Below are 23,340 nucleotides of genomic sequence, written 5' to 3'. Positions count from 1 at the left end.
TTCTGAGCGCATGCACATTTTTTTCTTCTTCTAAGTTCATATGGTTTTAGGGTTACAGCAAGCAAGCTGCTGTTGGCTACAGATAAGAACATAGGAATGGCCATACTGGGTCAGACCAATGATCCAGATAGCCCAGTATCTTGTCTTATGACAGTGGCCAATGCCAGCTGCTTCAGAGGGAATGAACAGAACAGGCAATTATCGAATGATCTAACCCTCTGTTGTACAATGAGCCATCTCCTGTTGTCCACGCCCAGCTTCTGGCAATACAAGACTCAAGTTTTTAAATTAATAACACTACCAGTTCAAAATTAGGTAAAGATGTTCAAGACTCTTTAGTCCTACAACCTGTATTTTCCTATTAATATCTGATGATAATTGACTTTACGGTAAGGGGCAGTTGAAATGTGCATCTCGCTATAAAAATATATCGCTTCCTTAAATTGGAGAGTCGAAATGCTATTGACTTTCCTGTAGCACTTGGACCTTCCCCTTTCAATGAAATGGTTATGAACTTTCCCAATTGATTTCTGTCCTTTATTTGGCAAATGGAGCTTGCTTCCTCATTGCCTGGTGCTCCCCATTTGGTTTACTTCTTAGTATCAGCAGCAGCAATAGAGGATGAATCAACCGTTTACTGCAAAGCAGGAGGAGGAGCTTACCTTGCTTTTGATGCATTCAAGTAGTTTTTTAACTAATTCTCTGCAGCTTTACAGAGCCTTTAGCTACAGAATTTCAAGGCACTTTACAGATAGAAACTCCAAGCCACAGAACACCCTTGTGAACTAAGTATTATCCCCCTTCTGCAGACAGGGATGCTCAGGGAAGTTAAGCAGCTTGTCCAAGGCCAGTGTTATTCTGGGAGTCTTTGGTGTAATTAACATTCCTTCAAACACATAACAAGGAAAGTAATAAATATCCAATTGTATTGCTGACTGTATTGTGCACATTGAGTGCTACTTCTAAACAGATTAAATTACTCTGCAGTATTACGGAAAAGGAGTGACTGGTGTTTTATCAGTGGTATATGCAGGTGTTGTGCTGGACAGACACTAATTACCCAAAGCCCTTTCAATGTAAAATGGGACAGCTAGCAGGGAATTCTCTGTTAGGGCCCTGAGAACTCACTTCCTCTCCAGATCTGCACCCCAGGGTTTGTTAGCCTCATGGCATGTTGCGTGGCCCTCCCTTTTTGCCCTGGCTCATGAAGAAATTGGCACTGGTTAGGGCTAGGTGTGGAATTGGGCTTGCCTTCACTACGAATTGGCGCCACTGTGATCGATGCAGCAGCGTCGATTTAGTGGGTCTGGTGAAAATGTGGTAAGTCGATGGGAGAGCACTCTCCCACCAATGTAGTACAATGTAGACACTGCTTCAAGTTGATCTAAGCTACGTTGAATTAAGTTACATAACTTAACTAGTGTAAATTAAATCAACTTACAGCACTGGTGTAGACCAGGCCTCAGGGACCACGCATTAGGTCAGTTACTCAGCCGCATTTATGTTGCTGCTGGATACTGGAATTATCTGAAGGACTGATGGGGTCTGTTTATTTTAGCATATTTTTAAAAAAGCTATCAAAGGTATCGTACAAACACTCCATTGGGAGCACTTCATTGACACATTACTACTACACTCTGTAAATCTACATCGATAACGTATATGGGACACAGAGTTCCCACTCTTAGGATACCTGCAAGAACAACCAATTTAAACCACCAACTGGAATGCACACGCATTTTTCCCAAATGTTTTTCCTTTATGGAGCTGAGGTTTTAACTATGACACTTACCGTTCCTACCAATGGATACAAGAATCCAGCACCTACACTGGCCCTGATGTCTCGGATAGGCAAGATAAAGCCTGTAGGCACGCCTTTCTTCTCTGGGTCATGAGACAACGACAGGTGAGTTTTAGCCATGCAGATTGGCAGATTTCCAAATCCCTGGGGAAACAAGAAGGGGCAAGAAAATATGATATAATTTGTAAAGTGCAAAAGTAAAACTTTCAGCTACGTAATCTGCTTGGTTCTGCCATTCTTTGGATTAACAGACGATCTCATCTATCAGTAACTGCTTTTCCTACAACCTGAGAGATACTGTCAAATCTGTTCTGTATCACCTTTCCTCTGATCAGAGAAGAGGTTAATGCTTTTGTAGGAATCCAATATGTAACTGAGCGTTTTTGTGTTGTTTAATTAATTTTGATTTTAACAGCTCAAAATTAAAGTTCTCAGCCCATCAGAAGTCTTTAGATTATCTGATCAATATAATTGCAGGATGTGAGGGACCAGCAATTACACAGCTAAGATATGAATGGTCTGTAGAATATAAAGGGATATGCAAGAAATATGAAAAGGGAGCAGCCATACAAATAACTTCACAAAAGAATGTTCTCCAAAAGAGATGTCATTCAAAACACACCAGACACCGAGAAGACACCTAGCATCTGCACAGCACTCAGCTTCCAAACCCTTTACAGACATTAACTCTCACAGTCTAGCTGCAAGGGATGTAATTATCACCAGTGCCCTATTACAGAAGGGGAAAGAGAGACCAGCTAGGATGGTGACATGACTTAAAATATCAGAGGAGGCAGTGTTTCAATCAGGGTAAGTTCCTATCCAGAACACCACCCTTTTCCCAGTAGCTGTGCCCAATGGCTCCAGTCTGTAGGTGCATGGCTTGATTAGCACTGACATGGCCCTTCACATATGGAATTCTCATTTAAAAAACACAACAGTTTAGTGCAGATGTTTTAAAGGGGAAAGACAATGGGCAGCAATGACCTGGAGAACTCACCTGCTTAGTGTACACTACAACTTTCTGCTCTGCCTCTGGTGATAGCTCAATGTCCTCTGCCCCATAAATCTGCTGTGCAATAATTCTGATCTTCTCTACAACCGGGAGCTAGAAAAGAGAAACAAGTCAATGATGGCCGGTCTATCAAGGGACTGTGACATCACAGAAGCTCTTCAGTCCTGTACACATGTCAAGGGACGTGCAACCTGCAGCTACTACAACAATTTCTATTTCTCTAGAGCTCTACAATAATTTGAGGGTTTTCAAAACAGGTTTCACTTAATCACATTACAGCAGTTTCTTCTGACAGTAGGAGAAACAAGACTCATTTATTATCACCAGAAGCAAGAAAATATGTGTAAATATTCTTTAAGATGAGCTTACATGTTAACCATCCAATCTGGTTACAACAGTGAAACACGGGGAGGTGGGGGGGGGGGGGAGAAGAGGAGGAGGTAACTTTTGAAGGAAAGTCCAAAGCAGTTCTAGTTACTCAAAACACAGCAGCACAGAGAGAGATAAAGAAAGAAAGGAACTATCTGTTTGTTAAGGTGAAATTTTTTTAAAAAAAATATAACCTAGCATTTCACTAGGCCCTTAGACAGCTGTCTGCTACAGAGGAAGACCTGAAGAAGAGCTCTGTATAAGAGAAGCTTTGCTCTCTCCTCCTCACCAGTTGTCCAGTAAGTAAAAAAGTAAAAGACCTTACCTCTCTCTCCTCTCTCTCTGAGGTCACACGACAACGCCAGAACAGGTTGTGGTGGTTAGTGTTTTGACTGAGAGACTGAGAGAGACTGACTGGAAGATGTATAAGCACTGTGAAACTTTAGCATGAATATCCTGGCACTGGCTTTCAATAAAAGAATCAAACTTTGGTCAATCAGTTTTTTTTTTTGAGTGATGATTTAGGTGCCCAACTCACAACACAAGAAGCTTAAGGCATGATGGGGGGGCATTTACTTGGCTTTTTTTGATTTAATCAGACTGATAATCGTGTGTGTAAAAACTGGTGTCACCAAAAAGAAACACTCAGCACAGCACCCACACAGCACAAAAACAGTGTGGGTGGAGGGATGGACATATTAAATATGAAATTTTTATTTTTGGGGTGTGTTGTGGGTGGGGTGTGTGTGTGTGTGTGTGTGGTGTGTGCATGTCATCTCCTTCCCTCCTTTCCTCCCCTCATGTCCCCATCATACCCACATCCATGACATACCCCTCCTGAAGCTGAAGAATGCATGGGTGGCTCCTTTAATCTCTCAATCTCTCCATATCAATTAAAAAGCAAAATGGAAATGAAGGAAGAAAAAAAAAGGGAAAAGGAAGATGAGAAGAATAGAAGAGAATGGAGAAGAGAGAGAGAAGAAGAGAGAAGAAGAAGAAACTGAACTAACTGTAGAGAGAAACTGAACTATGACAAGTTACTTAAACACATCATCTCCATCATTTAACATCCATATTTCCTATTATTTATAGTTTTTTTTTTATTTACTTGCTTAATTTTTATTTAGATTTTTTATTTTTTTTATTTAGATTTTTTATTTTTTTAGATTTTTATTTGATTTTTCTTTAAATGAAATAAAAAAAAATTCAAATCCAAAAAAAAAAAAAATAAAATAATAAATAAATAATAAATTGTCTTCATCATCTTGTTTCAGTGAGCAAGACCATTTGCACATCACCCACCCCATGCAAAGCAAAGCAGCACATTCTAAAGAAGAAAGAAAGGCAAGCTCAAGAGCAAAACTTTTCTTTTTTCATTTCAAAAGTGGGAAAGGAAAGTTCCAGTCTGGTGAACATCCAACTGTCCCATCCACTCTCTGACTGACACTGATCACACAAAGAAAAACAAAAAAAGAAAGAAAAATCACTCTAGAGACCACTGCTCAGAAGAGATCTAATCTAAGAGATCTTTTTTCAGATTTTATCTTACTTTCTTTTTTTTTTTTTTTTTCCTTTTCCTTTTTTTTTTTTTGAAAAATTTAAAATGATTGGATTTGAAAAATTTTGAAAATCTTAGACGGACCCCTCGGACTTGACTAGACCTCGCAGACCACTGACTAAAAGTTGAAAAATAAATCTAGGCAACTCCAACAAATGGCTACAATGCACTTTTGTGAAGTATCACAGACCACAAAGCATGTCTGTAATTCTAATCCGTAATGTCCTCAAACATTTTGTTAAAATGAAATGCAAAGTCACATAAGCTCTCCCCTGGGGTCAATGCATGTTCTCACCTCCACATTGTAGAGAAACTTGAAGTTACTCGGTTCCTGTGAGGCTCTCTGAACGGCCTGAGCCAGAGCAACAGCTCCTTTCCCACCCTCTGCCCAGTGAGTGCACTTCACCGCATCATACGCCCCAGCTTCTTTTGCTAGTTGAATGACCAGTTGCAGCTCAGCCTCTGTATCAGATCTGTAGAGATGACAATGTATACCCGGGTAGTACTCAGAGGATTTTTTGGTCTGTTTTAAACACACAGCATGTATCTTTCCCCTCCAAATATCCTAAAATGCTGAACAAAGCAATCGTAGAAACCAGCAGACCCTCTGTAACAGTCAGGAGAGATTTTCATATAGGCCTCCACTATCTCTGTGGAAGAAGCCAGTCCACAGCAGCACAGCCAGCTCTCTCCTCAACTCCTGCGGTCTGTACAGAAATCTATGACTGGCAGAGCAGCATCCTGTATTTTCAGCTGTTCCTGTCCTATACAGAAGTCAGCGTCACCAGCATAATTCTTGTGCTAGGAAGTAAGAGACTACCATGAAAGCTAATACCATTGTTGGTCTATGGATGGAGATCGGATGGATATCATGCACTTCTCTGAGAAGCAACAAATGATATTGTGCTACATATCAGAAACTATTCACTTAGGGTGGAAAATCCTTAGCTGATTACTCAGTTTCAGACTGGCTGCAATCTGTAACTGGAATCAATTTAATACCAGTTCAAAGCTTTGTTGCTTGTATAAAAAAAGAACAATAGCTACAACATAGACTATTATGTACTTAATCTTCAGGACACCAGAAGCATCTTCCGATCACAATCATTTGGCTGGCAAGAATGAAAATTATTGGCTCAATAATCAACAATCCTATTTTACCAAGATTAAATCTAGCCGGGGAAAGAATTTAAGAGACCGACAAAGGAGCTCTCTTAGTAATATTTATCAGACAATTTTGTTCTATGCAAGATACTAGTTGGTAGCAGTTTATACATTAGTTGTAGAGAAAGCAAGAAAAAGTAACATTTCAGAATCCTGGCCCTTCACACTTGTGGAACGGCTGCAAACACAGCTCTGACTACTAGTCTCACTTACTTGAAAGCATTGACAGCCACGACTACGGGAGTGCCAAAGGTCCGGGCATTCTGGATTTGTTTGCCTAAGTTATTACAACCTATTTTCAAGAGCTGCAGATTCTGTAAGGATAAGAGTGAGAAACAAGATAGATTTTGTGATGAGCAGTGAAACTTCGACCAGGAACCTATGTCTTTAACGGCAGATGGAACTAATAAGGTTAATAGTATCAAAATGGAAATAAGGCCTTAAAGACAAATTTTCATGCTGCAGCTTTCTACAAATATCACCGTTTTGCTGAATGACAGATAAGTTACCTTAAGGGAAAGGAATGACCATTTCTAACCAGAACAATGAAATCAAAGAATTATTACTAGTTTAACAGCTTAAGATATCTTCAGTTAGTTTCAGCTGCCAACCAAAGGTGGAAGGAATCAAGTCTCTGAAGTCCTTGATTTCCTTTTAATCCATTCCCTGCATAAGCAGAGACAGAAGCTCAATAACTCCTACAGTAAAGCCTCATTTTCATCCATGACACATTCTTGTGAAGTGTTGAATGTCATTAACACTGAATTTCGTGACACTTTGAAGTTTATGTTAACAGCTTTGGGTTTATGCATACTTACATTTGCAGTGTTTCAGGTTATCAGCATGGGATGCTGGCCATTTAATTACTAGTTGTGCAAAAGGGAATTCACACAGAAGTTCCACAAGCGAAGATGTGAGCCTCAGTATTACACAAGGGCCATGCTAATTAGCCAAGTATACAAACGCATCCATGTAGAGTTATGACTTTAATCTATTTCCCTCCCACACTTGCAAAAACAATATTCCTCTGATGCTAAGAAAGTCTGTGAAAGGAGTAATTACACAGAAACCCTGAATATTTGAAGTGACAGTGTTTCAGCAAGGCAATTAATCTATACACAGCTCCAGCACTGAAGGGGTCATAGGCAGCAGAATGGAGATTACCATGAAAAAAATCGAGCACTTGGACAATTACATGAGCTCAGGAGAAACCAAAAGCTCTGAACACTGACTAGGTCAATTACGATAACTGCTTGAGAGGGCACAGCCAAACTGTCATTATAAAAATGAAACATTACAGGCTAAGATAAGAAATACTCTGACAGCAGCAGAAGTGATGCACACTAGTTATTGGTCGTGCATTGCATGACAATTAAAGCAGCTGGTTAGCCAATGGCAACAATTGGATTTATAATGATCAGAATTACCTCTTCAATGTATTCCTTTGGCAAGGGTACCCCAGCAGTGACCTGCAAGAAACCCAAGAGACTCCTATGAATGCTAGCAATTTGCACTGAGTTGTATCTCATTTCAGGTTAAGAATTAGACCCCAATCTGCAGTCGCCTTTCTTCATAACACTCGCTCATCTTTTTTTGAATACAAGGATATTGTAGAGATTACATATCCCAGATGTGACAGAGATGTCCCAGAGTGCAGAGACCTCATTATAATAATAAAACAAGCAGGGCATGCATCTCTAATGTACCAAGCAAGATCATGTACAGCCTTCAGGGATACATTATTAACTTTTACTACTGACAGTCTCAAAACAAAAGCATGCACACGACAGATTGTCCGAAGAGCCAGTGGCACACACACAGCTCGTTAGTAAAAGGATATACAGCTCTTCAGTCCAGGCTGGAAAAACACCACCCAAATGTGATTCACTTTGCCAACAACCATTTTAGCTTCTCAGACCTGGGAAGGCTCCAGGGCGGAGACGAAAGCTACAGGGGATAATGGACTGGGGAAAAGACTATGCGGGAGCAGGAGACGACACAGGTGGAAGACAGAAAGGACTAAGGGGGAGGGGGCAGGCAAGGGCTGACAACTGCAAAATTCTAGATTTGCTACCAGTGTGGGTGGAGGTTTCCAGGTCCTAGGAGAACTTTGCTTTGAAAGCTCTTTGGGACAGAGGCTGCATCTCCATACCATGGGAGAGCATGTACCACAGTGTTATTTGGTAGTGTGCGCAGAAACCATATGGGCAAACAAGACAGTGTAACAGGGATTTGGCCACCAGAGGGAGCCACAGCTATCAGGTATACAAAAACCTGTAGGAGAACACTTCAACCTCCCTGGCCACACAATAGCAGATTTTAAGGTGGCCATCTTACAGCAAAAAAACTTTAGGACCAGACTCCAAAGAGAAACTGCTGAGCTCCAGTTCATCTGCAAATTTAACACCATCAGTTTAGGACTAAACAAAGACTGTGAATGGCTTGCCAATTACAGAACCAGTTTCTCCTCCCTTGGTTTTCACACTTCAGCTGCTGGAACAGGGCCCCATCCTCCCTGATTGATCTAACCTCGTTATCTCTAGCTTGCTTCTTGCTTGCTTATATATACACACCTGCCCCTGGAAATTTCCACTGCTTGCATCTGAAGAAGTGGGTATTCACCCACGAAAGCTCATGCTGCAAAACGTCTGTTAGTCTATAAGGTGCCACAGGATTCTTTGCTGCTTCTACAGAACCAGACTAACACGGCTACCCCTCTGATACTAGCTATCAGATTGCTTCACCAAATCAAACGGTGAGTAGAGTCTATGGAAGGTCAGAAAACAAGCCTGACAGAAGGCTCCTCTATTGGAAGTAATTGCAAAAGTGTTTCTCTGCTCAGACCCGTTGAGGCAGTTGAGTTGTTCTGGAACAGCAGGGCTTAAACCTCCCCCCGCCCCCGAATCAAGTTTGCAAGAGTCAGATACAAACAAAGTGTGGATTAATGAGCCAGACATATACCCCTGGGGTGAAATCCTGGCCGCAGTGAAATCCATGGGAGTCAGGATCTTAGCCCGCTTTTACCTCTAGCTACACACAGGACTTCAAAAGGATTCATTTATAACAACAAGAATTGTCCCTCGGGCCTACAGAAAGCATTGCCTAGTACTCACAGTGGGTCCTCCTCCATGCATTTTCAGAGCTCTGACAGTGGCAACCAACACAACCACGTGGGGCCGGAGGCCAGAATACCGGCACTTAATGTTGAAAAACTTTTCCATGCCAATGTCTGCTCCGAAACCTGCTTCTGTTACTGTAGACGGAATAAAGAGCACATTAAAATGGTGGGCAGAGAAGTCAGGCCTCCAAAAAAAAAAAAAAAAAAAAAGTCTCTTTTCCCAGAGGAAAGACAGCAAACATAAATTTACCAACAAAGCCTTCCTGACCCACGAGCTTCAGTGCAATTTTATCTGCCAGGACGGATGAGTTGCCATGTGCAATGTTGGCAAAAGGTCCAGCATGAACGAACACTGGAGTCCCCTGGAAGAGAGAGAGGGCAGGAAAACACAAAAAAGGGAAGATTCAGTTACCTTCTGAAACTTTGCAAGGCTAAGGACCAAGGCATTTGAGGTTGAGAATAATACACTTATGGCAAACAGCAGCTCTTAAAGCCTTCTGATCAAAGGTTCATTCCCAGGAGTAAGAATCTGAAGCAAATAGGATTTTAATAATCTGCAGAAGTGGAGATATTAATCTTCCCAGGAAAGAGATGGCTAAATTATAACAATACTTTGCACTTCTGTCTGAGGCTCTCAAAACGTTTCACAAACATTATATCGCCCAAGTATCACAGACAGGAAAACGCAGGCAGAGAGAGATTAAGGCCCAAATTTTTAAAGGTATTTAGGTGCTGCTGAGCTCAGGTTCAATTCTTACATTTTCCAAACAAAAAAAATAGTGCAGATTTATTCTGCTCGGGGCTGGGAGACGGAAAGGGTAATGCAGTCTAGTGACTGAAGCACAGGTCTGGCAAAGGGGACTCTTGGGTGCTAATCCCAGCTGTGCTGCTGACTTGCTGCATGATCGTGGCAAGTCACTAAGGCCCAGATTTGTCGATGGGATTTAGGCTCCTAAGTACCTAATTCCTTTCTGAAACTGATTTAAGCTCCAAAAAAATCTGGGCCTCAGATCATGCAGCATGCTAATCGCAGAGCTGGGATTAGAACCAGTGGTATGTCTACATTGCAATTAAAACCCCACGGCTGGCCAGTGCCAGTTGACTTGGGCTCGCAGGGCTTGGCTTAAGGGGCTGTTTAATTGCAGTGTAGACATTTGGGCTCAGGCTGCAAAGTGGGAGGGTCCCACAGGTCAGGTTGTAGCCCAAACCCAAATGTCTACACTGCAATTAAACAGTCCCTTAGCCCAAGCCCTGTGAGCCCGAGTCAACTGGCAGTGGCCAGCCGCGGGTGTCTAATTGCAGTGTAGACATACCTCAGGAATCCCCATTCCCAGACCAGTGCATTCTATCTCCCAGCTCCAAGCAGCATAAATCTGCACTAGCTTTGTTTAAAACAAATGTAGGAGTTGAACCTAGCAAGTAGAGGACGCACCATCATGGAGGCTCCTGGTCTCTGGGGGTATGTCTATACTGCAGCTGGGAGCAAGCCTCTCAGCCTTGGTCCACGGACTCATGCTAATGCTCTAAAAATAGCTGTGTAGCTAGAGTGGCTCAGACTGGAGCTTGGGCTCTTACGTCCCATCACCACAAGTCTATGGACCTGGGCTCCCAGACGCAGTGCAGACACACTCTGGGTACACACGCATGTGGTGTAAAGAGGCTGTGTTGGTAAAGGGGAAGAGTGGTAAGAAAATGACTTTCTGGGTGATTCAGGCACCATGGTGACTGGGGCTCTAGTTAAGCCCTCTCCAGCCCTCCCCACACAGAGAGGTTACTTACCAGTAACTGGAGCTTCTTCAAGATGCGTGGCCCCTACCTGTATTCCACCATGGGTTACACGTGCGCACCATGTGCCTGGAGAATTTGAAAGCAGTGTCCGTTGGCCCACGCATGCGCCTTGGCTCCGTGCCTCCGACTGAGGGGATCAAGGCTCTAGAAGAGGTGTCCGTGGCATAGACTGCATATTGGAGAGCGGTCTTCGCTACCACTTTTCCTTTGTCTATCAATGCCTGAAAACGGGGGGTGCCCGGTTCCAGGGCCCCCAATATAGCCAGTAGGAAGGGTTGAAAGGGTGACGCACAGGCTACCATGTCACAGGGTGCCAGTGGCTCAGAGCTAAATGCGGAGGTTGGTCCCAAGGTGGTCTAAGTATTTTGGGTGGCAGAGGAGATGTAGGGTAAGGAAATTAAGGCTCCTGTGGATTGGTGTCTCCTGATGAGGAGAAAACTGATTCCTGTTCTAGAGGCGGTGGTGCTGGAAAGAAGTTGCATCTCGAGGAAGGACCAGGCAATAAACTTCTTCAAGCAGTCAACATCTCTGGAAAGGAATGGGTCTGAGGAAGGGGATTCCAGAATTCATGGGACCCAGCTCTCCCTAGATTGAGAGGGATTGTCTCTCTGTCCAGACTATCAGAGCTGGAGAGGGTGCTGATGAGGATGGTGCTGGGATAGTCGGAGAACAGTCTTTGACGGTGCTGACAGTCTTTGAGGGTGCTGACCTCCCAGAGGTTTGGGAGGTGCCGATGACAGTACCGACAGATGGTACTGATGGAGCCTGATGTTTATGGGCTTTCTTGTCAAGCCTCTGGGACTTAGGACACACTAAGTTCTCTTGGGCTGAAGTGCTGGGCTTGCTCAGAGCCCAGTCTGACTTCCTTGAAGTGTATTTTGAGGAAGACTTAGTCTCACACATATCCTGAGAAGATCCCATCAGAGGGTTCTATGGAGGCAGATTCTCTGGCACTAGTGTCAGATTTAGCAGCAGGAGGTTCACTCCTTGCGGAGTGAGATCAATTTACAGGGAGGTTCCCTGGCCTGGGTCCGACTGAGGGCTCATGGCTGTTTCCATAAGGTATTTTTGGAGGTGCAGTTCCCACCCTTCTTGGGTAGGGATGGGAAAGGAGTGGCAGATACTGCACCTCACTGCAATGTGGCGTTGGTGGTCGTCACTGATCAAGAAGATCATGGGCAACAAGCGCAGCAGAGTGTAAAGCCTGGAGTCCTGAGATAGTCCAATCCCCGTACAGGGTATGGGGGGTCCCCCAACAATTAATCTAACACTAGAACTATGAAAACACTAAAACTATGAACTGTACAAAATGCTAAAACTATTTACCAAGCTAAATCCTATTTTAGGGGACGAGACTGAAGTTATGGACACAGCAGTTCTGACCCGGACCAGGTGGTAATGAGAAGGAACTGGAGAGGCGATCGGTCCACCCTGCCCTTTCTCCTCTCAGTCCAAGGCACGAGGTGAGCCAGGGCACATGCATGGACCAATGGACACAACTTTCAAATTCCCCAGCTCCAGGCACATGCGTAACCCACAGTGAAATACAACAGGAACCATCACTTGAAGAAGAATGTTCAGTTATTCATTTACTCAAACTGTGGGTGAGGATGGGCGGGGTAAAATGTAGCAGAGAAAACGTACAGATAAATCATCATCATCTTACACTCTACTCAGTGGTGAAAGGAGACAGAAACCGAGACAGGGGGCTCTTGGTGCACCAGCCAAGGAGAAGGGGAGCTCCAAGAGACGCTGCTACCCCAGGCCAGGGAGAGAAACGGGAGCTCCCCATTGATTTCAGCGGAGGAAAGGAAGCTGCACTTCCTTGATCCCCTTACTCTAGCCCCCACTTGCTCCACCGTAACAACTAGCAGGTATTCAGACGGGACATGGGGCCATAGGCCTCACATCTGCTCCTCCTCCCCAAACCCCCCTTTATAAAAATCCTGCTGGAGAAACTTGTGCCAAGCATGGGTAAGAAGAGGGAAGAGATCGAGTCACTGGGAGTTGGCATGAGAGTTCCTTCCAGCAGCCCCAAAGCACATGGGGACAAGCGCTCTTCCCCTGGACAAAATTTCCTCCCTTTAATTAAAAAAACAAAACAAAAAAACCCCGGAAACATTTCACATCCCCCAACTGCTGCTTGAAAGAACGAACAGGAGAGGCAGATCCATTTTTACAGGCATCAAATGAAATTAAAGCTTTGCAATTAAATCAGCTTTTCCGAGGCTTCATTTTGAATTTGCCAGTCTAGCGAATGTACATACAGAAGCGGTCAATGAAGGAGTGCACTGCTCACCTCTAATGTCTGCATGAGGTTTGGCTTAACTGCATCTTTCATTAAGACAGCCAGTGCACCAGTCACTCCCTAAGGGAACAAAGGAGAACAGAACATCAATTCCCAAGGTCTACTAAGGCTGTGTTTGTACCATTCTGAAATTCCTAGTCAACACCCCGGTTCTTCCTCCATCACGGTGACCCTTCAAAGAACAGAGCTAGCAGCACTTACTCACGTACCAGTTTCATGATTCAGTGTGGCTCACTGAAGAACGCTACACGCGCTGGTCATGAAACAGGGGGGAGATCGCTGCAGTATGAATAAGACACTCATGCGGAAACCGTGTATTGTGCTAACTGCCTCAGCTTCTCTTTCAGTCGCAGCATTATTTCCTTTCATTTATGGTATCTAATCCCATTTAAGGATTTAAAAAAAAAATCTCACTGTCTTTAATCATAGAATTATAGAATATTAGGATTGGAAGGGACCTCAGGGGGTCATCTAGTCCAACCCCCTGCTCAAAGCAGGGCCAATTTCCAGATTTTTGTCCCAGCTCCCCAAATGGCCCCCTCAAGGATTGAACTCACAACCCTGGGTTTAGCAGGCCAATGCTCAAACCACTGAGCTGTATTTTTTTTTTTTTCATTTTAGTATCTACATTTATATTTACCGGCCTCAAAACTAATGCATCCAACTGCCACATTCTGGCCAGGTCTGTCTGGCAGAAACAGTTTTTTAAAGTGAATTTTGGTGCTTGTGAGAAGTGCCGATTGTCCTCACTGGAGACTGATGTCCTCTATTTATCCACAGAACAGGCTCAGCATGGGCAGCAGTAGCTCACTGCTCCACCCTGGAGCCTCAATCCTTCTCATGCCTGCAAAGGGGGAGTGAGTGATCTTATCTTCATGCACGTTTCCCATCTATTAGAGCAGGGGTGGGCAAACTTTTTGGCCTGAGGGTCACATCTGGGTGGGGAAATTGCATGCAGGGCCATGAATGTAGGGCTGTGGCAGGGGGTTGGGGTGCAGGAGGGAGCGCGGTGTGTGCAGGAAGCGGCTCAGGGCAAGGGGTGCAGGAGGAGTGCGAGGTGCAGGAGGCTCAGGGTTGGGGTGCAGGAGGGGGTGCGGGGTGTGCAGGAATCGGCTCAGGGCAAGGGGTGTGGGGTGCAGGAGGAGTGCGAGGTGCAAGAGGCTCAGGGCAGGGGGCTGAGGTGCAAGAGGGGGTGCGGTGTGCAGGAAGTGGCTCAGGGCAGGGGGCTGGGGTGCAGGAGGGGTTGCAGAGCGCAGGAGGGAGCTAAGGACAGGGGGTTAGGGTGCAGGGAGGGGTGTGGAGTGCAGGAGGGGGCTCAGGGCAGGGGGTTAGGGTGCAGAATGTGTGCAGGCTACGGCAGGGGGCTCAGGGCAGGTTCTGGCTCCAGTCCAGCGATGCTTACCTTGAGCAGCTCCAGGGTAGCAGTGGCGCTAAGGCAGGTTCCCTGCCTGCCCTGGTCCCGCGCTGCTCCCGGAAGTGGCCAGCACCACGTTCCTGCGGCCCCTGCGGGGGCGGGGCGGCTGAAGGCTCCACGTGCTGCCCTCGCCTGTGGGTAATTCCCCCAAAGCTCCCATTGGCCGTGGTTCTCTGTTCCCAGCCAATTGGAGCTGCGGGAGGCGGTGCCTGCAGGCGATGGCAGCGCATGGAGCCCTCTGCCCCCCTCTCCCAGGGCCCACAGGGACGCGGTGCCAGCCTCTTCTGGGAGCGGCGCAGGGCTGGCAATCCCGCGGGCCAGATCCGGCTCACGGGCTGTAGTCTGCCCACCCCGTATTAGTCACTGGAGAGGGCGTTTTTGTGACTGACACCAGTCCACTAGGAACTGAACTGAGACCACTACACAGCCCTGGCAGTAACAATTTTAAGTCACTACCACCAATGACTGGATTTGAATGAGTGAGCTAAGATCCTCCATCAGTCCCCTGAACCTTCCGGTCTCTTTCACAGAGACAATTTTATTCTCAGCTGGATTATAGCATTCAATTATACACAAGGAGAATTTGCAATTATTTAAAAAAAAAGAAAAAAGAAAAAAAAAAAAGACATACTGGTTCATTTAAAGGCAACAAAGAATCCTGTGGCACCTTATAGACTAACAGACGTTTTGCAGCATGAGCTTTCGTGGGTGACAGCACTTTGTCAGGGAGGTGCGTTCTCTGCATCGAAGTGGGTGGGTAAAAACCAAATGCTGCAAAACATGTAAAAAAGTCTCTGTTATACAGGAGAATTTTTTGTTGCTTTTACAGATCAGACTAACTAACACTACGATACTGGTTCATTTAATTCTTGTTTCAATCTCACTCTGAGGTTTTGTTCGCATTTAACAGATTAAATTTAATTTTACCCAGCTCCAGAAGAAAATAATGAAAAACTGCAAAACAGTATTAATGATACTGGACTGCTATATAATTCAGTGAATCCTTTGACAGTTCTAACTATTCCCCAAAACCTCTCAACTGTCTGTGTATCCTACAAGGAATTTGTAGCCATTAACTTTTGCTCCAAAATTTCTTCCTTTCTCAGACTTCCAGACAGAACAGTGATATCATTGCTGCTGTGTGTGCCATGTCTGAAGGGCCTGGGCAGACAAGGCTCTCATTGAGTGAGCTAGAGTTTTGCCTGTGTAAGGAATATGGAGAGGTATTGGGGACGGCGGGGGGGGTCTTTACCAAATTAGCTTGTGAGACTGAGGCTGCCAAATGTATGGGAAAACACTCAAATGGCCAAGAGAAGCAGTGAGTTAGATTTGATGAGATCCCCCTACTCTGCAACAATTAGGTAAAGAACAATTATAATTCAAGACTGATTTTACCCAAACTCCAGCCAGTATTAACGCACCTCCCTGACAAAGTGCTGTCTGCCTGAGTAACAAGAACGTCCGTCTCCCCCCATGAGGTTCTGAGCTAGCCAGGCCTGTTTAACTGGGAAGGTCTTGGGGACAGGAGTTGAGATTTGAAAAGCTGATTAGTGGATTTGTCACACTGCTCCCATTCCTTTCAATGGACACTGTGTGGCTAAATGCCCTAGTGGGCTTTGAAAGCCTCAACCAGGGCATTTTCAATAAAGGGCCCCCAGTTTTGGAACTTAGCTTAATTGTCCATCTGCAGAGCCCAAATTTGCTGAATGTTTGGTCACCCTGCAAAGTGCTATTCCACCAAGAGTTAAAGTGGGGCAGGATGGGTGGGAGAAGCCTTAGTATTGAGATATTTGTGACAGTTTCTAGTTTGGGATATTGGTCCAGTGGGTGGATTTTGTTATTGGTACATTTCATACGGGGGCCCAGTTTTCTGAAATGGCTCACTCCAAACAAGGTGAAATAAATACAAACATTTCCGAGCATCTGACTGTTGTCTTTGGCAAATGAGGCTTTTGAAAGATATTGTGCCAAATTCAGCAATGACTATGTAGGCTCAGGTGGGTGTCAAAGGGACAGTGTTAGGCAATGGAGAGCGAGTGTTCTTTTTAGTGGGAAATAGTGGATTTTTTTTTTTTTGCAAGGCTGTTTTCTGGAGACTCTGTACTCACTCACAAATGGCTACATTTTTGTAGGATTCACCACCTTAATCATAGCATTTTTTGCCATGGCATATTTCCCCATTAATTCTTAGGGCTGAAGCCTCATCTTGACATACAGGAGAGCGATCACTCACACACACACTCACACTCCCAGATGCCCTAGAATAAAGAGAACTCTCTCTCTTCTCAGGATGAAATTTGAGCCTCATTGAAGTCAAAACTCAAATTGCAGTGAATGAGACCAGGATTTCATCCTAGTTTTCAATAGCCTACAATCCCTCCTATGTGGAACCATCTTATTGTTTTACATCAGAGGACTTTCACTTGCAACAGGGAGAGTTTTACATTTAGGGATGTAGCGATTCTATGGCTCTCTTACAAGATCATCTGTAGTCACTGGCTCTCCATTCTTGCTAGAGGCTACCACCATTTTGCCCAATCGTCTTCTCATATCCCCTAGTCCATCAGTGAGTGCCAAGACTGCCATAATTTCACTTGCCACCGTGATGTCAAACTGGGCCTGTAAAAGATAAAAAAGGCAAAAGAAAGCAAAAAAGCGTCAGAGCTGCTAAGTAGAAATTTTTGCTGCACTGAATTCTTGGAAATATATTTTTGTCATTTTAAAAGAAACATCGATAGTATCACAGCTAAGAGTGCTTAAAGTTCACAGTGTTTAATTAGGATTTTTCTGCAATTTAAAGAAAAATGCACAGGCATCACGTTATTCTACTAGTATCATATGAAAATGTATTTCTCTAGGCACATAAGCTAGTCAGTAATTTAGCATCAGAAATCAAGTATAAAGTTTCATGGCAGAATGTATTTTAAAGAGCAATCTAAGTAATTGGTCTCAATGCTGCAGCATGTGAAAAAACTCTTGTAGTCTCTATAAGAAACAAAGTCCCTGGAACAGGTGTAAATGGTTATTGCTGCACTAAATTTTATTCCGCATGGTTTTGGTTTTAGGTCTACACTGATCATTCCAGTCCACCATGAAACCAACATTCAGGAAAGGACTTTTTTGGTGACCAAACTTCAAAACCAAATGCGGCAGGGTTTGGGGTGGGAATTTTAACACTGCTAGGGGCTCTGCTTCACATCCCCTTGCCTTCATTTGAACAGGGAGTTGGCACAACACACATTTGTTAATTCCTAGGGGAAGAAACGCTCAGAGAGGTGAACATTACAATTTTATTCAGGGACTGTTTTTCTCCTGCATGCTTCTCAAAGGGTTAAATGGCCCAAGAGTCAGGAACCAGTTACCGTTCGCGTGAAGCCTTTCTCTGTCGGAGACTGTCCGATAGTGATCTTCCGCAGGAACCTGTCATTTGTGTCCATCACTGCAGGGGGGGATTGCAGGGAGTAAAAAAGAAACCACCACATTAAGCTAATACGTGTGATTTCAAACTTTGAAATACCCATGCTGCCGCTCAGAACATTGACATCACCACTAGAGAAGGGGTAGTGATGAAAAGGACGATACTCTTTTTAAACTAAAATACTACTACTAATAAATACACAACGCTTAAACCCATAGATCTTAAAGCCCTTTTACAAGTTATTACATCATCTTATTTGTATTATGGTAGCTAGGTCACAACTGAGGTCACAACCGAGATCAGGGGCCCACTGAATTAGGTGCTGTGCAAACACATAGTAAGAGATGATCCCCTGCCTACATACCTTAGAATTTATGCACACAAAAGACAAAGGGAACAGCACTATTATAATCAAATATTAATAAAATCTAGCTCTTACATCGTGCTTTTCATCCCTACATCTCAAAACATTTACAAAGGAGGTCAGTAGAGTCCCCATTTTACACATGGGGAAACTGAGGCACAGAGAGGCAAAGTGACTTGTCCATGGTCACCCAGCAAGCCAGTGGCAGAGCCAGGAATATATATTCAGGTCTCCTGACTACTGGTCCAATGTTCTATCCACTAGGCAACACTGCCGCCCCATTTTACAGGGGGAAACTGAAGCAGAGAAAGCTCAAGGGATTTGCCCAAGGTTGCACAAAGACTTTGTGGCAGAGCTAGGAATCAAATCCACAATCAAAATCACAGCCCAGTCCCTTAGCCACAAGACCATCCTTCCTCTCTAAAAGTAGCTTGACATTCTCCCTCTGGCTGTCTCATCCCCATTAGGCAACAACAAGAGATTGGGAAAATACTAATGGATGAGAGAGAGAAATAAGAACCCACAAAGAACTGCGTAAAGAAACGCTCAGACACTACAATTTTGGTATCGAACAGTTCTTTTTTTCTGCATTTCATAAGAGAACTGGGTGTGAGAAATATTCATTCAGAATTCCCTACAGACATCTTATTTCCAGCCAACTGCTTGTAAGTTTAAATGCTTCACAGTATATTGCCAATTATGTTAGTGCCATTAAGTTCTGGGAGCCAGATATGAGAAGACATTTCACTTCCCATTGCTGAGAGCTATAGGATAATCTCTGGATTCAATCAAAGAAATCAAAATAAATCAGTCCAATAAATAATTTTTTTGGTTTGCTTTTGCTAGTAAAATTCTAACCAGCCTGCTGCAGACCAAAGGGATCCTATTTTTAAAGCACGAACCTCAGTCTGTTGCTGATTACTCAGCGATATTTGCAAAGTGCATTCCTACAATACATCCCAAAGGATTCTACTCCTGACTACAGGGGTTTGGACTGCAATATGAATTTAGACACAACTTGGGATCTTTAATCACACTGGTTTTAGAAGCATCTCGTATAGAACGGGCATGGATTTGTGAATTCTGATCTTAGCTCCATTGTTTTGCCTTTCTGTTTCAATTCCCCCCCACCTGTAAAATAAGGACAATCAGCTACTGCCACTGAAGCTGGGCTAATGGTTATTTCCACTGAACTCACGGGGTAGAGAAAGGGTGCAATATCTGTACAGGGATCTGAAGATATAAAGTGCTGTATAAAAGGGGCAGTGTCGCCTACTGAATAGAGCACCAGACTGGAACTCAGGATACCTGGATTCTATTCCCAGTTCTGCCACTGGCTTGCTGGGAGACTTTGGGCAGGTGATTTCACTTCTTTGTGCCTCAGTTTCCCCATCTGTAAAATAGGGATAAGGATACTGACCTCCTTTGTAAAGTGCTTTGAGATGTATGGATGAAAAGTGCTACAGAACAGCTAGGTACTGTTATGTAAATGCTAAGTATGATTATTTTGGGGGATTGAGCCAGTGAGTGATTTAAAATTTATTTAAAATTTTGTAAAGCCTTTGTAAAAACTAAATTGAAAATTTGTAATGCAATCTTAATATAAAGTTTATAAGAAAATAACTTATAAATGCATTTTTTAAAAACCCTGTCACTATTGGTAGGGTACCTTATTTGTAGATCACAGAACTGCCATAGGTAAAAAACCAAAACACTGAAAATTAAATCAGCAAACAAGCACACAGCTCTACTCACACACACGCTATTGACTTCAAATGACTTGTGGGCCTAAAGTTAAACAAGTGAATAAAGTGTTTACAACATCAGGGTCTAAATTTGTATTTTTACTAAAAACTTTGAGTGGTGTGTAATGTTTGGGAACATAAAGCAAAATTGCTTCAGGGTTAAAAAAATGAAAAGTCAATTTAGACTTTCAATACATTGATGCTGTCAACTTGTGGTATATACATAGGCCATTTAAAAAAAAAGGCTCCTAAATCCATATTTAGGCACCTGAGTGTTGGATTTTCAAAAAAACCAATTAATGTATTCAAAGCATTTCAACTCTCTTAGACTTATGGAAGTTCAATACTTCAGAAAATAGGGTAGGTTGCAAATACAGCACAGGATGTTTGCTTGTCAATTTTGTGATTGAATTTGTACTGTTCTCCCAGTAGGATGTTAATGAATTTCTGGACTTGCCTTTTTAGCATAGATAATGAAACTTCTTACTTCCTAACTGTAGTAGAATTTCAGATTTTACGTATTTTCAGACACTATTTCTACCAAGGCCTGCAGATTTCTGTTGGTATAACTTTTTCAGCTAGGAGTGTATGTGATTTTTGTTTTTTAACCGTGATGGTTATACCACTACAAGCCCTAATGTGGATCCAGTAATAGCAGTATAAAGGTACCTTATATTACTATAGTTTTTTCCTGTACAAGAAGTGGAATAAAGTAGCCTGCTATAAGCATGTTCAGCTAGACCAGTATAGTAAAATCATTACAACAAGTGTGTATTGACAAGGCCTAATTAAAGAAACAAGTACAAAACACACTGTAAGGTTATAAAATGGGAAGAAAATAAAGAACTAGAAACATGAAAATTTAAAAAAAAATCTGATTTTTTAAAAAAAGAAAATTTTTAAAATAAATTTTGTAAAAAACTGAAGATTTTATAGTTATTTAAATCACGATTTTTATCCACTGTGGTTCGAACTACAATTTAAATGCTCAAGAGACATTATTTTATTTTATTAATGGGATGCCACAGACAGAAGTAGTTTAACATTCACTTCAGAAGTTATTCAGGCTGAATTACTGTTACTCAAACATTTCTTGCAATAAATAATTAAATACAGAGAGTTAAGCCATCTGTTCCAAGCTATTCTAGAGGGAGTAAAGGTCCAAACAATGCTGTTTCTGACATTAAAAATCACTGTTTTAATTAATCAGATCTCATTTCTCGCTGGCAGCTGTAACTGAACCAACTAGGATAGCAGTGAAATCAGCCAATGAAAAGGTTTAAAATCTGCTAACAGAATGACCAGATTAAATTCCACCACACAGCTAACAGAGCAAAGAAGTGAAATTAATGGATTGAGACAGGAAAAGTAAGAGAGAGAGTGTTTCACAGCTGGTGTCGGTCACCAGAGTGAGCTGAGGACCTGACCCACTCATTAGTAATGCGAAGGCTGAAGCTGAAAGCCCTGCTGGAGTTCTGTAAGGAAGTAATAGTACCACATCTGCCCTAGGGACTTACCAGCATAGTATCTGAGCACCTCACAGTCTTTAATGCATTTATCCCCACAACACCCATGCGCAAGACAACTTTGGGAATCTGTCCCCAAGCAACTTGCCCATGGTCACGCAGGAAGTTGGTGTCAGAGCACAGAAGTGAACCTGGTGCTCCCAAGTGCCAAGACGGAGCTCTTAAGGACTTCTCTTCTTCTCAGCGTGGGGAAGACGAGGCAGCTAACCAGGGCTGCCAACCTTTGTATTCTCTCACTGAGCTACTGGCGAAGTCTGAAATACAGCTTTGTAGCAATTAACTAAATCTCACCTGAGCACATCAAGATTCAAGCCATCTGTGTCAGCTGCTCTAGGACTGAGACTGAAATAAAAGCCCAAAGGGTGAATCTAGCCTACTGAGCATGCACAATGTCAGAACGCCATGTTTTGCCAGTAAACACAGCTCCCTGTACGTTTACAACTCCTCTTTTCACACATTTGTCATATCCATCAGTTCAGCTGTCTATTGCTCTGGTACCTCTTTGCCATGTTATGGTGGCTGGATCAATATCCAATCTCACAAATTTTTTTCTCTCTTCATCCGTCAATGTCCCAGGGTCAGTTTTCTCAATACCCAATTTCTGGGGGGAGGAGAGGGGAAAAATAAATAGTCAAAAGGTTGAAGGAAATGAACCTTTATTAAAATGATGAGCCTTCACACAGCAGGTTTTCCCATTTTCAGCAATAAAAGGAGGGAGAGGGTGTCTCTGTAGAGCTCCATTTCCCTGCATAAAGCAGCAGTGGAGAATCCATTTCTGAAGCACAGAGTGCAACTAGGTAATTGCCAATTCTGTCAGAGGGCAATGCATATAATACAGTCCCTCCCATCAGAGCGGGCGTCAAATATCAACACAGGTACAAGACAGCTAGCAACATTTTAAAGAGGAAGGGAAGCCCCTTCCATCAGCATCCCTAAGAAATCATGCAAAGCTCTACCTTCTGTGGCAGGTTCTAAACACAAGTCTCGTGTTTACACTGGATTTCTCATTACTTGGCCTGCAGCCACTGCACACTGCCATAAGTATTAAAACACTGCTTCTTCAGCATGCTAGATACAGTGCACAAAGGAGGCATTCAACAATTCAGTCACAAGACAGTTAACATCCCAGAAAGTGCTGCCTGAAGACCAGGAACTTATTGAAGATGGGCAATTTACCAAGATGCTTAATTGAGAGAGGCATTATCTCATGGAGCCAGATTCAAGTATAAGCTTAGAAATGAGTGAAGCGATGGAACTGATTTAGGAACAGCAAGCATTTTATTTAGATAGCACAGACCTACGTGTTCCCAGAAGAGAGGCAAGAGGGACAGGTTCTCCTCTGTCGCTCTCCTGAGCACCAGGGGTTCTCAGAGCCAACAGGACTCTCCTTTTGGCAGTTTTAGCATCCCCTTCACACCTCCACATTATAGCCAACAGCGCTGTGGCAGCAGAGGACTGGCAAGGGCTCCCTGCAGAGCCTGTCAGTAACACTCCATATAATAGGCCTGAGTGCTTGATGTGACATAGCCCAGCAAAGGAGGAGAGACTGAAACTGGCAATCGAACATGAGTATCACATGTTATAGACATTACAGCCAGTTAATGATACAAAAATGTAGAGTCCCCACAATCAGACTATTGTTCTTGCCCTCCCAATGGACACCTGTTCTGGCTGTACAACATAAAAGTAGTTGTGCAATTCTGAGTGCCTCAGGCTATGTTAATAGGAAGGCCAACTGGTTAACCAGCAGAC

The 23,340-nt window shown here is 43.4% G+C and overlaps 1 protein-coding gene across 5 annotated transcripts in view; it reads right to left on the bottom strand.

Annotated features, from left to right (window-relative positions):
• MTHFD1 (methylenetetrahydrofolate dehydrogenase, cyclohydrolase and formyltetrahydrofolate synthetase 1) overlaps positions 1-23,340 on the bottom strand; it is a 95,921-nt gene that overhangs the window by 8,070 nt on the left and 64,511 nt on the right. For all 5 annotated transcript variants that reach the window (XM_039534648.1, XM_039534650.1, XM_039534646.1 and 2 more), the window contains 11 exons: positions 22,087-22,189; positions 17,898-17,974; positions 17,014-17,154; positions 13,113-13,181; positions 9,276-9,387; positions 9,021-9,160; positions 7,335-7,376; positions 6,121-6,221; positions 5,039-5,216; positions 2,802-2,909; positions 1,793-1,945 (listed from right to left, as the gene is read on the bottom strand). In XM_039534648.1, coding sequence (XP_039390582.1) covers positions 1,793-1,945; positions 2,802-2,909; positions 5,039-5,216; positions 6,121-6,221; positions 7,335-7,376; positions 9,021-9,160; positions 9,276-9,387; positions 13,113-13,181; positions 17,014-17,154; positions 17,898-17,974; positions 22,087-22,189 — 1,224 coding nt within the window. The remainder of the gene's footprint in view (positions 1-1,792; positions 1,946-2,801; positions 2,910-5,038; positions 5,217-6,120; positions 6,222-7,334; positions 7,377-9,020; positions 9,161-9,275; positions 9,388-13,112; positions 13,182-17,013; positions 17,155-17,897; positions 17,975-22,086; positions 22,190-23,340) is intronic.

The sequence above is a fragment of the Mauremys reevesii genome, linkage group 4 (assembly GCF_016161935.1).
Source record: "Mauremys reevesii isolate NIE-2019 linkage group 4, ASM1616193v1, whole genome shotgun sequence".
Classification (NCBI taxonomy): Eukaryota; Metazoa; Chordata; order Testudines; family Geoemydidae; genus Mauremys; species Mauremys reevesii.
This window is presented reverse-complemented; position numbering and strand designations above follow the sequence as displayed.